General features: G+C 49.0%; 1 protein-coding gene across 1 annotated transcript; it reads right to left on the reverse strand.

Annotated features, from left to right (window-relative positions):
• Nucleotides 1–404: 404 nt before the first annotated feature.
• Nucleotides 405–14,497, reverse strand: PCDH12 (protocadherin 12). The gene is made up of 4 exons (XM_041767928.1): nt 11,281–14,497; nt 7,166–7,263; nt 5,044–5,192; nt 405–1,266 (listed from the first exon to the last, which is right to left on the reverse strand). Exons 1-4 carry the CDS (start codon nt 14,158–14,160, stop codon nt 788–790), a joined length of 3,606 nt encoding a protein of 1,201 aa, XP_041623862.1. The 5' UTR covers nt 14,161–14,497; the 3' UTR covers nt 405–787.
• Nucleotides 14,498–15,071: the final 574 nt, after the last annotated feature.

Below are 15,071 nucleotides of genomic sequence, written 5' to 3' on the forward strand. Positions count from 1 at the left end.
CTGAGAAGCAGGTTATTTGATAATGTAACATTAGAGAAGTGAGATCAAGAGTCTCCATGTTTGGGGATCCCTGGGTGGCGCAGCAGTTTGGCCCAGGGCGCGATCCTGGAGCCCTGGGATCGAGTCCCACGTCGGGCTCCCAGTGCATGGAGCCTGCTTCTCCCTCCGCCTATTCTCTGCCTCTCTCTCTCTCTCTCTCTCAGTGTGACTATCATAAATAAATTTTTTTTTAAAATTAGAGAAAAAAAAAAGAGTCTCCATGTTCATCACTGTGTACTGACCACTGTGTACCAATATGCCCTACTCCTGTCCAGGTCCAGCACACCCTCTTGCCAGTGAATGGGCAACAAGGAACCCTCACTCTGCTACCCTTCCCTCCCCATCTTGACAGGTGCAAACAGGAGAATGAGCCAGTGCTTTTCCTTTATTAGTAGGTCAGAGAGCTTTGCCTGGCACCTCAGGATCCAGCCCCCCACCCTCAAGTATGCGATAAGGCCATACTCTCTTACTCATGACACTCCTTGGCATCTGTTCCACAGGAGGACTGACCCTCCATGCTCTACATGTGTTTTGCCAGCAAACACTCACTTCAGCCACAAATGTCTCTGTCCTCCAAAAAATTCACAGGCCAAGCCAGCCCCTAATGAGGGGCTGCTTTGATCGGCCAGCTATTAGTTGTGGGGCCCCTGCCTCCTCTATGGAGCAGCATGGGTCACCCTAAAGTTCTTGGGCCACCTCTGGACAGTGAGTTCAAAGATTGTCGAAAGCAGCTCATGTCCCAAGATCCTTAGGGCCTGGGCTCCCTGACATCTCCCAGGGCCCCCGGTTCCTGGATCCACAGGCCCCTGCTGCTGCTGCTGCTGCTGCTGCTGCCAGTCCTGCCCTCGGCCTCCTTCTTTCCACCTGGGCCCCCCTGTCCATCCATGCCTGAGGCCCCGCTGGTGGCCAGGTCCAGACTGAGGGTCCTCCCGCAGACGGACAGCCGCCTCAGCACCTCGGAGGCGGCCTCCACGGGCACGCCCGAGCGCTGCCCCAGAAGCATTTCCAACAGCGAGCTCATCTCTGAGAGGAAGGTGCTGGCCAGCCGCGTGCCTGTCAGGCTCAGCTCAGGCCCTGCCGCCTTGCCGAAGGTCTGGAAGGTCCTGGGCTCCTCTACGGCCGGAGTGTCCGGGGAGAACACGTTGTCGCGGTAGTTCATAGTGAGGGGCAGAGAGAGCCTCGCCATCCAGGCCGGGTCGGGGACGCTCAGCCGGTCCAGGGCCAGGCCTGCATGGGACGGAAGAGGGGACCCAGTGAGAGCCAGGCAGCTGAGGGTGGGGCTGTGGGCCGGCCAAGGGCTCCGGACAAAGGAGGGAAGGGAAATGGCGGGGGACAGATGGGGAGGCCGGAGGGGGACCGGAAGGAAGAGGCCCTAACAGGGAAGCTTGTTGGGCAGGAAGGCTGCCGCCTGAAGTACCCACAGGAGCAGAGTGGGGAGGAGGCGGCGGGAGGAAGAAAGCCTAGAATTAGAAACTGGCCCTTTTCTAAAGAATTTCCCGATCCTGCTGTGTGACAGGCTAGGTGTCTTCCACCCACCCGGTGCAGCCAGGCTCTTCACTCCCTCAGGGCACTAGTAGCTGCGAATGGGGGATGGGCGAGCATCCCTCTCCTTAGCCAAGGCTGGAGTTCCTGGCTGGATGCTGCCATCTGTTCGTATTCACAGCAATAGTGACCATTTATTAAGTTCTTCCATGCCATAATAATTTATGTAATTCTCTCATTTAACCTCTGCACAAACCTTTGAAATGAAGAGTGCTATTTCATTTTATGGATGAGGAAACGAAGTTCCAAGACATGGAATCACACATCTACTAGGCAACCAAATCCAGATCTTGTCCCCAAATCTGATGACTTTGAAGCCTCATGGGACTGTACCCTCCTATCCACTCTCTCAGGAGCTCCCCCTTGGCCCCCCCGGGTGCTCCGGGTGCACACCTGTGGCCTCCGGATTCCCCAGGCTTGCTAAGGTTTGTATGGGCACTGTGCCCTGGACTCCTCAACCTTCACTTCTCAAGCCACAGAAAACCCAGATCTAGAGGCAGCGCTGGGAAGGGGCTGTCTGCTAAAGCGCTGTCCCAGGAAGGGGACAGAGGTTATGAAAAACTATCACCTAGAGGCACCTGGGTGACTCAGTCAGTTAAGCATCTGCCTTTGGCTCAGGTCATGATCCCAAGGTCCTGGGATCAAGCCCTACATCAGGCTCCCTGCTCAGTGGGGAGACAGCTTCTCCCTCCCCCTCTGCCCCTCCCCTTCTGCTCATGCTCTGTCTCTTGCTTTCTCTCAAATAAATAAATAAAATCTTTTTAAAAACACCACAAAATTGTCCCCTAGATCCTTAATGGCCCCATCACACTTTTCCTTTTCCCATCTCCTCAACAAAAATGCTATCTCAAACTAGCCCTAGGCCAGATGGTAGAGGTCAAGCCAAAAAAAGAAAGCATAAATCTTATGGTTAAGAAACTGTGTCTTTAAAAAAAAAGTACAACATCCACTTGAGCATGTATTTAATGCTTGGTTAAAAGTGAGCTGCTTTAGAATCTGTGCATAGAATAAAAGACTGGAAGGAGGTATGTCAAAATGTTAACTGGAATTACCCCTGGACAGAAGTGATTTATTCTCTTTTTGTTTAGCTACATTTTTCTACCTTAACCAAATATTACTTTTGTAATTTGGAAAAGTTATTCCAAAATACAGCTAATGGCTGTTTTTATTGATAAATGAGTTTCTGTCTTGCCTTGTCAGGGTGGAGCTTTGCAGGCTGTGAGGCAGGGCAGGCCTCTTCCCACCTGCTCCAGCCCACGCCCGGGACTTAGTGAGCATTTCTTGAATGACTCAGTGAACATAAATATTAACCCTGGGCATTTGGGAAATGTAAACCTTAGTTCCTTGAGACTTGGGGTAATAAGATTGAAACTCTTCTAGTGTTACAGAATCAGGCCTTTGTACCAGGGTCAGAGAGCTTCAGAAAGAAAGGGAATTGGAATGAGAAAATCACTGGAGTATATGAGAATGGCTGGGCAGCAATGGTGAGTCCACCCAGAGTCAGGTGGACGCAAGGCTGACCTGGGCTTGATTTCCCACCTCTGCTGTTTATGAGCAGTGTGACCTTGGGAAAATTGCTTAACCTCTCTGAGCCTTCTTTGTCTCTCATAAAGTGGTGAAATAGTAGTACTCATCTTGTCAGGTTGCTATGAGCATTCACTGAGCTCATGCTACCAGTAAGGTGTTATCCTCATCACATTATCAGATGGATGCAGCCATGACCCCTGGGGTCAGCGAGCTCACCCATAGCCCCTGTGCAGCTCCACCCCGTGAGCAGCATAGGCTCTTCTATCCTCCTGCCCTCATCATCCCTCAGCAATTTCCATGCCCTCTGTGCCACGGAGAAGCAGGACCACGTGACAACTGAGCACATAGGTTCCAGCCCAGAGCTGGCCAGTAGAGAGACAATGTGAGCCATAAAGGTCATTTTAAATTTTCTAGGAGGCCTGTTAAAAAGGTAGAAAGAAAATCTGTAATTAATTTGTAAAAAAATTTCATACTTAATATCATTTTATCATGTAATGAATATTTTTTAATTAATGAGATATTTCACATTCTTTTTTCATGCGAAGTCTTCAAAATCTGAAGTGTGTTTTATGTTTATCACATCTTTTTTTTAATAAGTTACTCTTTTTTTCTGCTTTTTATTTTTATTTTTATTAAGTAAGCTCTATGCCCAACATGCAGCTTGAACTCACCACCCTGGGATCAGGGGTTGCACACTCTACCCGCTGAACTGGGCAGGGGCCCCCATATATCATGTCTTGATTGGGACTAGCCATTTTCCAATGTGGCTAATGGCTACTGTGTTGGACCTCACGGTTGTAGATTCTACACAATGCTGTCCTATAAAACTTTCTATATGTGTGCCGTCCAAAGCAATGTCCACTAACCACATGTGGTTACTGAGTGTTTGAAATGTGGCTGGTATAACTGAGGAACTGAATTTTTCATTTTACTTAATTTTAATTAGATTAATTTTACTTACTTTTAATTTAGAGCCACATTGCCAGTGTTACTAACCATTTTCTGTACAACCTTGGGAAAGTTACTAGACACCCTTGCCCCTCAGTTTTTTCCTTCATGAAATGGTGATCATGGATAGTTTGTCTCATAAAAATTTCTCATGAGGAATATGAGTGCATAGAAAGCTCTCAATGAATGTTAGCTCTATTTTCTTAACCAAGGAAAAGGAAGTCCCTGCCATGCTTTTAGTGTGTTTGCAGCCAGATAGATCACATAGGCTGTGTTCAGTTGAGGAACAGATTATTAACTACCAAAACAGAAAACCACAGTTTAGGGAAGAACAGAGGTATGGTGTTACCTCAAGGAGGCTGACCAGTATCCAGCTAGCACATTCCTGAATTAAAGTCCAGATTATATACTTACTGTCAAAATGAATTATTTCTCTACAAAATGTTATTTTTGTTTAAATTAGAAATATGAACACATTAAAGAGTTGACTGAGTTCTCAGAATGGAAGGATATTTAAACCCACCAAACAAACACAAATGGGTGGTTTAGGAAGTGAGGGGAGGTCTCCTGATGGCAGGCAGGCCCGGGTTGGTTCCCCTTCAGTCACTGATGAGCTAAGTGACTCCGAGCAAGCTGTGATATTTCTCTGAGCCTCAGTTTGCTTATCTCTAAATTGGAGCTCATAACATCTACCTCCAAAGACCATTTGGAAGCTTAACTGCGCTAATGTGTAAGATGCTTCCCAGTACCTGGCACACATCAAGAGCTCATTTACTATTCTTAGGATTTTTAAAGATTAATCAGAGTAGAATCTGGTCTTTAAACAAATGAAGGCTGTTGGAAGCGTTAGGGAAAGTAAAATGTTACTGATATTCCTTCCCAGAAATAGAACGTCTGTGTTTTTCTTGTGGAAAAGTCTGACGCCAGGACATGTGAGGGGGTCGCAGGGGCAGAAGCAGGCTCAGGGTGATCCTAAGGAGTCCTTACCTGTGTGTGGGTCCAACAGGCTTGACAACTCTTCTTCTAGCAGCTGCTTCACAGACAGGTCCTCTTCAGGATCCAAGGGCCCTTCCTCCTGGTCTGGTTCTGTCTGGCCAGCCCTGGCACCTAGGCCGTCTGTATCTGGGATTATGCTCCTGCAAAGGAGGCCAGCCAGTCCACGAGTGAGAAAATTCACACACCAGATTCATTCATTCCTGCTCATGAACATTCTTCTACTCATGCCAGCATTCATCCACATAAGGAGGTAGATACAGAGCCCAGCTTTCAGAGTCAGACCAACCTGGATTACTTGGTCCCAGGCCTGCCTACTCTGCATCTGTTGCCTCATCTGTAAAATGGAGGTAATAAATAACACCCACCTCAAGGGGCATGCAAAATGAGACAGTTTATGTAGAGAAACTAGTACCTGGCACCATGTAAGCACTCCTTGTAAGAAACAATGAATGCATTGGCACCATTATTCACCAATGAATAATTCCCTCCCCTTCCTTTGCGTTGCCTGGCTCAGGGTAGGAGTGTAGTAACTTTGGTTGAAACAGTGCAGTCATCTGTCCATCCATCTATCCATCCACCTCCACCCATTCAACTATGACCTCCAGTGAGAGCAGAGATTTCTATCTGTCTCATTCCCTGGTCACCAGTGCTCAAAACAGGGCCCCAGCACATAGTAGATGCTCAATTAATACTTTGTGGACTACATGGCTGAATATTCCCTACTCCCTATTTGAGGCCAAATCCCAGACCAGAATAGCAGGGCAAAAGAAGATGCAGCTGGGATGAGGCATCAAAAAGCCACTCAGACTCTACCTGACTCCTGCTGTCTCCATCCTGTCCTCTCCCTCCCACAGACCTTGCCTACCACCTGGAGGAGGCCAGTTCCTGAGACAGCCTGAGTATGGGGAGGCAGGTCTGGCCCCACAGTTCAGCAGGTTGGAAAGGTCCCTCAGATTTTAAAGGTCTCAGGTCCTTTGTGCTTTTTTTTTTCCTGTCACCATTTCTGCTGCCATGAAGGGATTAGCAGGGAAGTGGCAAGTTAGTAAGTAATGATGACAACAACTAATGTTTATTAAGCAGTTACTCTGAGTCAGACTTTATGTTTTGCTAAGTATATAGACCCTCTCTTCAAACTTTTCCCATCTGTAAGGTGTTCTCTTGTCATCATTCCCAAATTGCAAATGAAAAAAGGAAGACTTGTGAAAAATTCTACACCTTGCCCAAGGTCCCCATGGACTAAGTGTTAAAGCAAGAATTCAAATCCAGACTCATGTGACTATGGAGTATGCATACTCACTGTTGCTCTACACTACCTCCCACCATCATTGCAAAAAAAAAAAAAAAAAAAAAAAAAGCTATGAATTGTCAAGGCAAGAGCTCTGAGCCTGCATTCAGGTGCTGGGAGCTGGTCCCAGCTTTGCCACTCACTGGCCATGTGACCTTGAACAAAGTCACTTTGGGAGGAAAGGACTTAGCAATGGTTATGCACCTACTATGTGCCAGTCACTAGGCTATGGGCTTAGAATATGTTTGATTGTTAAATCCTTAACCTATCACTGCAAAGAAGTGTGGTGACCTCTCTTTTACAGATAAGAAACTGAGGCCCTGAGGATCTATCTGGCTTGCTCAAGTTCAGCATAGCTGGGTCGGATCAAACTACTCAGAGCCCCAGTTTCTATGTCTGTAACAAAAAAGAGTTAGATTAGATGTCCTGTTGAGCTCTCTTTAGTTCTAGGACTGCCCAAAGAATACACCCACACACCTATGTCCTTAGCCAGGGAACCTTCATGTTATGTTAAAGGATCAAGAGAAAGAAAGCTGAAAATTACACATTTAAAGCCCATAGCCTAGCACCTCTGCAATCAGGGGACAGGTAGAGCCTCAGGGATGAAGTCATTTCCTTAGAGATCTGTGTCCTGTAAATACAATAAATATAGTTGCTCCAGGACCATGCTTCCCAGGATGGGGGGATGGATGCTGTCCGATGCTCTCCCAGGGGGGCTGCTGTCTGGAATGTGTTCACCCTTCCTCAGATCACAGAGGTTCCAGGGGTGAAGGCAAGCTGATGGCGGGGGTGGTACTCGAGAAGCCTGTGGGTCCATGTGCTGCTTACCTGCCTCCGCTGGGCTTGGCCAAGTATTTATTTCCCCGGTGGTTTGGTTTGGGCTGGAATTGGCCCTGATGCAGCAAGGACAGCAGCTGGGAGATTTGCTGCAAGACAGGAAAAATCTGTTGACTCCACACAATTCCGACCCAGCACACTTCCTTGCCGGATGTTTCCCTCAATGCCGGCGCTTTCTTTTTATAGTCTTTCCTCCAGCTTCAGATGTTTGTGCGATCAGATGGGGGATGGTGAACGGTGACGGAGGCGGTGACGACGGAGGCAGGGACCAGTGCTGGCAGGATCTTTGCTTTGTTCTGTCACCACAGGACCTGGGTATCCCAGGGAGAGAAGGAGGACCCCCCTGGGCCCACCCCTCACTCTCACTCTGAGCAACCTCCCCCCACTGGAATCTGTGAAATGAGGCTGAAGAAGGCATTTCCCGACCATAAATTCATATTACTTTGATACAGATTATCTTAAGGAGTTGTTTCCCCACCTTCAGGAGTACTCAGTCAGCCAATTTTGGTGGGCCAGACATAAGACTCTGCAATGGAGAAAGCAACATTGGTAGCATTCAATCATTCCTTTATTCATCCTTTCATTCATTCAACAAGAGTGAGAATGAAAACAGAAGGCATTGCCAGCTGAAAGGCCAGAGGAGATGGTGGAGGCTCAGAAAGGCTGGGGAGGTGGGCAGGAGTCAGGTGAGATGTCAGGGCCAGAACCTGCAGGGCCTTATGAAGGCAAAGGTGACAGACCAAGTTTCAGGAGGCCGAGTTCTAGTTCAAGGTCATTTCTAGTTTCTGTAGTGTCAGGCATGTTTTTAGAGATACTCATACCTCAGTTTCCTATTCTCTAAATTGGAGCTGGAAATATGCATCCAGCCTTCTTCACGGGGTTGTTGGGATTAACTAACCCAGTGGTTTGAGAATTTAAAATGCAAGGATTATGGGCTGTTACTCCTAGAAATACTGCCGATGGTTCCTGGGCCTACCCCCAGTCTTCCCTGAGAAGGCCCACTCAGCCTCTCTGGACAGCTCCAGCTAGAAAGTACCAACCTCAGAGGACAGTTGGAAAATTAGGAGATGAGGCCTGGGTCCAGTTGTCTGCCTCAGGGCAGATCCTACCTCCTGGCCCAGACCAGTAGCCTCTTAAGGCACCTGCAACTCTTCCAAGTGTTAGCTGGTAGTTCAGGGACACTCTCTGAGTGCTGCAGCCTGAGCATAGTGCTGTCATTCAGGGTTGCATCATAGTTAGAATGTAAACTATGGTAACTATCAGACTCAGATTCAAATCCTATATCTGGGGGCACGTGAGTGGCTCAGTGGTTGAGCATCTGCCTTTGGCTCTGGTGATCCCAGCGTCCTGGGATCGAGTCCCACATCAGGCTCCCCGCAGGGAGTTTGCTTCTCCCTCTGCCTATGTCTCTGCCTCTTTCTCTGTGTCTCTCATGAATAAATAAATAAATAAATAAATCTTTAAAACAAAACAAAAAACACATCCTACATCTGCCCGTGCCCCAGTTCCATCTGGATGGCCTTGAGAAATTACTTAAGCATTTTGAGCCTCAGTTTCCTCAGCAGTAAAAAGGGAATAATAACGAGGCCCATGTGGTTATAGTCATAAAGATGAAATGATTGAAAGTATATAATTCATTTATGTATTCTTTTTCTTTTTAGGAAGAATTCTTTTTTTTAAAGATTTTATTTATTTATTCATGAGAGACAGAGAGAGAAAGAGGGAGAGAGAGAGAAAGAGAGAGAGGCAGAGACACAGACAGAGAAGCAGGCTCCATGCAGGAAGCCTGATGTGGGACTTAGTCCCGGGACTCCAGGAACATGCCCTGGGCCAAAGGCAGGCGCCAAACCGCTGAGCCACCCAGGGATCCCCTCATTTATGTATTCTTTTAAAACTTTTTAAAGTAATCTTAAATATTTTTTTATTTTTATTATTTTTTTTTAAGATTTTATTTATTTATTTATTTATTCATAGACACAGAGAGAGAGAGGTAGAGACACAGGCAGAGGGAGAAGCAGGCTCCATGCAGGGAGCTCGATGTGGTACTTGATCCCGGGTCTCCAGGATCACACCCCAGGCTGCAGGCAGCACCAAACCACTGCCCAGGGCTGCCCTTAAATCTTTTTTTAAAGTAATCTTAAAAAACCTTTTTTAAAGTAAACTTTTTAATTTAAGTAACCTTTTTTAAATTGTTCATGGTAGGACTTGAACTCATGACTCCAAGATCAAAAGCCATACGCTCCACTGACTGAGCCAGCCAGGTGCCCCTATTTATTAATAGATCTTATGACCAGCACTTAATAACTTAATAACAAGCATTTATGATAAGCACTTAATATGTGTGTAATCTCATTTAATTCTTACAATAACTCTAGGGAAAAGATACCACCATACCCATTTTGTTGATGTGGAATATGAGGCTCAGAGGGGCTACACAGCAGTTAATGGCAGGGCTAGAATTTGAACCCAGATCTGACTCACTGTGGCACTGTGCTGCTAGAAAGACATGAGCATTAGGCAAGCTGCTTCCTACCCTCAGGCTGATCCCAGATGGGTACCCTTCTTTCCATCACCCCAGTGGATTCAGCCCCAGTGCTTGCTCTCAGCTGTCTGTGTTCGCCAACAACCAATACAGTGTTAAGCTCAAAAAGCTCACTCAGTAAGCATTTGAAAATGGATGGATGGATGGGTGGATGGACGAACGAATGAATGAATGGTTCTGGGCAACCTCGAAGGCTACATAGGGCTCAGGGCAAGACTCCTCAGAGAGCAGCAGGGCTCTCTCCAGGTGGCTTCCTGAGGAGGATGTGGGGGAAGGAAGCTGTGTCCTTCCTTGACAGGAAACCTGAGCCAATTGCCTGGCCAAACAGACATGTGCCTTGAGTGGGCAGCCTGGCACGGGGAAAGTTCTCTGAAGTGCAGAGGAACAGATCTGGATGTGAGATCAGGCACCGTCCCTGAAAAGGATTTCCCATTTTTGTCTAGTAAATTCCAGGTCGCTACATATTTTGTCCTTCATTATTCTATGTAATCCTCAACTCCTGGGAGGCAGACACAGGGTCAGTTTAGCATCATAATTGCCATTTGGGGAAAATGAAGCTCTGATACTGACAGATTTGCCCAAGGTTGCCCTGCTATTGAGTGGCTATACTGAAATTTGAATTCAGATCAGACTCCTAAGTTCCAAGATTGTTTCCGCTGCCCCATCCTGCAGACCTAGCTCGCAAAATCTTTTTTTTTTTTTTTTAAGATTTTATTTATTCATGAAAGACACACAGAGAAAGGCAGAGACACAGGCAGAAGGAGAAGCAGGCTCCATGCAGGGAGCCTGATGTGGGACTCGATCCCGGGTCTCCAGGATCATGCCCTGGGCCAAAGGCGGCACTAAACCGCTGAGCCACCCAGGGATCCCTAGCCAGCAAAATCTAGTCTCAGGCAAGTCCAGTACAGCCTCAGAGCCCAGGAGCAGTGATGCCTATGCTGGCCTGCTTCACAGGGAGGTTGCCCGGATGAGAAGAGGGCAGGAGGAGATGAAGAGCTTTGCAGAAGTAATTGTAACCATTTGCTGAGTGCTGACTGTGTGCCGGACATAACTCTAGGCTTTAAGTGCACTCATTTCATCTTCAAGCACATTTAGGAGGTAGGTGCTGTTTACATAGGTGTCTTTAACAGCAAAGCGGAGTAACATTCCTGTGGTTCACGGCTAGGAAGAGATGAAGCCAGGATTTGATCCCAGGCAGCCTTATCCCAAAGCTTTTATTCTCAAATGTGTCTTTTGTTGTGTGTCTGCTTGTGCCAGGCCCCCTGAGTAAGTGCTTTACAGGAATTAACTGATAAAATCCTCAGGACAACTGCGAGGCAGATGCTCTTACCATCATCTCTATTTTATAGATAGGGAAACGAAGGCTCAGAGACAGTTAGTAAGTTGCCCGGGATCACACAGCTAAATTTTGTTGACCCAGAGCTGGGCCCTGACCCACTGTATCCACTATACCATAAAGTCCCTGGTGAGCCTAAGGAATGAATGTGAGAAACGTAAGGGTAATGGGGTGTCTGATGTGGTGGTCCAGGGCTGACCACAGAGAAAGCTGCCCATACCCAGGTACCTGAACAGGGGGAGAATCCATGGTGAGTTCCTCTACAGGGTTCCGCTCCGCAAAAGCAGCCACAGATAGCCGGACCAGGCTCCGCAGGATCTGACGGGGACCAGACTCTTTCTCGGGGGTCACTTTGCCATTGAGATTGGGCTGCCGCCTCAGGGTTGCAGATGAGGCTGGTGGACTCAGTGGGGCCTCCTCGCTGCCTGCGTCTCCTGACAGCCTCCTTGCCGGGCTGCCCATAGCCTTTGGGGTCCTTGAGCGCGGCTGGCCCATCACAGGCTGGGACTCAGGAAGGTTCAGGTTCTCCCGGGAGGCATTTCGCTGCCTGGGATGGTTGAAAAGGAGATTGACAGTATCCTGCAGCACCTCTCGGCTCTCAGCCTGTGTTCCCTGGTTGCCTTGGTTACGCAGGGTCCTATACAAGGTTGGCGTGAGGTGAAAGGGGGCCTGCAGGCAGGGGTCCCAGCCTGCTTCCATCATCCCTTCCTTGCCTGTGTCCTTGTGGGGCTGCCTGATGTCTCCAGGCTCATCCACCTGGCCCCTGAGCACGGGCACAAGGTGGATATCCGCCTTCTGGATGTGTTTCTGGGGCCTCTTGGGCTGGTGACGGTAGGTAGATTCAGCCTCCCGACAGTTGTAGGCTCTGTTGTCCTTCTTCTCTGTCCTGCAGATGGACATGATCAGAGCCAAGATCAACCCAAAGATGGCCAGCAGTACGAGTAGGCAAATCACTGTCAGCATCGAGGTGCTCAGGGTCCCAGGTTCCCGGGCCCTGTCCCTCAAGTGATCCACACTGGTGACAAACAAGACCCTCAACAAGGCTTGGGTCTGCAAGGAGGGGATGCCATGGTCTTCTACCACTATCACCAGTTCCCACTCACTCCCAATGAGACTGCTGGCATTGGTGATGTTGATGAACAACTGCCCCAGGTGGGGGCTGAGGACAAAGAGACAGGCTTCATTCCCACTCCTAATGCTATAGAGAAGCTCTCCATTTGCCCCTGAGTCTACATCTCTTGCTACAATGGTTGCCAAAAGGAATGGCCGGGAACTATGGGTTGTCAGTGGTGGTGTGTCAGCACTCACTGGACCCAAGCCATTAGGAGTTTCAATGGGCACCAGAAGGTGGCCTGTGGAGGCATTTACGAGCACTGAGAGGATGGCTTTTCCATCACTGAGTGTGGGATGAATCACCTCTGGGGCATTATCATTGACATCCAAGAGGCTGACCCATACAGAGACGCTGGATGCAAGTTGGGGCTGCCCCATGTCCTCTGCGATCACACGGAACTCAAAACTGGCCATTTGTTCATAGTCTAGTGACCTCTGAGCAGTGACATCTCCTGTGTCTGAGTCAATAGCTACCAAATGAGAAACTGGGGAGTCCTGAATACGATATGAGATTTTTCCATTAATGCCCAAGTCTGCATCATGAGCCTTGACGGTAATGAGGTGAAGAGAAGGTAGGTTGTTCTCCCGAGTAGAGACCTCATACCTGCTCTCTTCAAACACAGGTGCATTGTCGTTGGCATCACTGATCTGAATGCTGAGCTGTTTCTTGGCTGATAATGGCTGGGGTCCTTGGTCTTGAGCCAAGAGAGTGAGGGTATACTTGGGCCACTGCTCTCTGTCCAGTGTGGTGTTGGTTAGCAGCATGTATGTGTTGCCATTGGTCCTTTTCAGCCTGAAGTGGCCCAGTTCTTGGCTCAGCCAGCAGTGGACCAGACCATTATTTCCTGAGTCCAAGTCATCTGCCATGACGAGAGCAATGAAACTATCCTTTGGAAGAGCTTCTGACACCAATGATGGCTGGGAGGCCCATGTGATGTGGATGCTTGGGGCATTGTCATTGACGTCCAGAACCTTAATGAGTACTTTGCAGTGGGCTGGGATGGGATTGGGACCCAGGTCCCTCGCCTGGACATCTATCTCATAGGCAGGATTCTTTTCATAGTCTAGGGGTTGACGCAGAATCACCTGGCCTGTCTTTGCATCAATACTGAAGGTGTCCAGCACCTCTGGAGGCACATGCTTACTGAGGAAGAATTCCACCTCCCCATTGGGACCTTGGTCAGGATCCGTGGCAGTCAAGTTTATGAGGAGAGTACCAGGGGCAGCATCTTCTTGGATTTCTAATGCCAGTGAGCTCTCAGCAAACACTGGGCTATTGTCATTGGAGTCCAGGACATTGACCTTGACTAAGCTGGTGCCTGACTTGGGGGGGTTCCCACTGTCATAGGCAGTTAGCACCAGATCAAAAAACGAGTGGATTTCCCTGTCTAGCTCCTTTACCACCACAAGTTCTGCATGTTTGGTCTCATCAGGCCCCACGATGACATCCAGGGCAAAGTGCTCACTGGGAGACAGCGTGTAAGAGTGCAGGGTGTTGGGGCCAGTGTCCGGGTCGAGAGCTCTGTCCAGGGGGATCCGGGTGCGCAAAGAGGCACTCTCAGAGATTTCCAGCTCCTGCTTACCTTTGGGAAACTGTGGCTCATGGTCATTGATGTCCAGCACCTGGATCTCCACATGGATCAGAGCCAAATCCCCCGTGGCAAGCACGTCAAAGGAAATCAGGCAAGGGTCCTGCTGCCGGCAAAGCAGCTCTCTGTCCAGCCGCCTCCCTGTGCTAAGCAGGCCGTCCTCAGGGTTCACCTGGATGGGGAGTGCCTGAGACAGCTGCAAGACCTGGAAGGACGCCTGTGTTTGTCCGCGTCTGTCCTCCCAGCTCAGGTCCCTGGACAGCTTTCCTATCACTGTGCCAGTCGGCACCTCTTCCGCCACTTGGTATTTCACAGTGAGAGTGGCCACCTCCTGACAATGCCCTGGAAGGAACAAGTAGCTGCCTGACCCCAAAAGCCCCAGCAGTAGTAGCAGAAGTAGCATCATGCTTACCGCCAGGATGGGCTAGGCTCAGAAACCACTAGAGTTCTTCAAAGGCCAGGCAAGTCCTCCAGTGTTTCCTGAGTGGCTCGATTAGTGTTCTCCTGCCCCCAGATCTGCTGTCACAGCCTCGTCCCATAATTGGATGATGATGGAAGTAGAAGATTCTCAGGCAAGGCCATCCTCATCTGAAGAGATCTCAGAGCTCCAAGCACTGATGAAGTGCAATTGCCAAGGGACACCCCACACAGGGGCACCCGTTGGTCCCCTTCAGTAAGTGATGGCCAAGAGCTGGTCCAAGAGGAACTTGACCCAGTAAAGCAGGATGTGGGGATCTGACTTCCAAACAGTTGCTGGGCTAGGGAAATGGAGAAGCAGCTTTTTCCTATGGAAACCCCACCTACAGGAAAAGGGAGGGTTATGCGTTTCAATGCCAATTAGAGAAGGAGGGCTTCCCGTGAAGTGCGAGGGGCCTGCGGCGGTGGTGGCGGAGGGTGGGCCCTGCAGCGAGGAAGGTACTAGCCACACGAGGCGGCCCCTGAGAGAGAGGGAGCTGCTGTGTGGCCAGGTGGGCAGAGAGCTGAGCCCCTGTCTGCCCCAGTACCCTTCCTGGGAACGGCACGTTCCTTGTGTCTCTCCTTTCCTCTGCTCTCTTTGTTTCCCTCATATCCCTGTGATTCCTCTCCCATTCGTCTTTTCCCCACACGCATCTACCTCTCTAAGTCCGGACTCTGCCCTGACCACTCACCCATTTTTGTCTCTCAGGAAGCAGCTGTGGTTAAGAGAGCGGCCATCAGAGCCAAAAACTGCCTGGGTTCAAATCTGAACTCTGCAATTCACTGTCTGGGGCATGTGGGACAAGTCACTTAACCTCTCTGGGCTTCTATCACTTCATCTTGAAGAGTGTAGATGGGAAG

Source organism: Vulpes lagopus, chromosome 8 (genome assembly GCF_018345385.1).
Source record: "Vulpes lagopus strain Blue_001 chromosome 8, ASM1834538v1, whole genome shotgun sequence".
Taxonomy (NCBI): domain Eukaryota; kingdom Metazoa; phylum Chordata; class Mammalia; order Carnivora; family Canidae; genus Vulpes; species Vulpes lagopus.

Excerpts from the sequence above, each read along its gene's own strand:
- PCDH12 (XM_041767928.1), bottom strand. The coding sequence starts at position 14,160 with ATGATGCTACTTCTGCTACTACTGCTGGGGCTTTTGGGGTCAGGCAGC. Across the intron at positions 5,193-7,165 it reads GCCAAGCCCAGCGGAGGCAG|GAGCATAATCCCAGATACAG; the intron begins GTAAGCAGCACA and ends CCTCCTTTGCAG. Across the intron at positions 1,267-5,043 it reads CCTGTTGGACCCACACACAG|GCCTGGCCCTGGACCGGCTG; the intron begins GTAAGGACTCCT and ends CGTCCCATGCAG.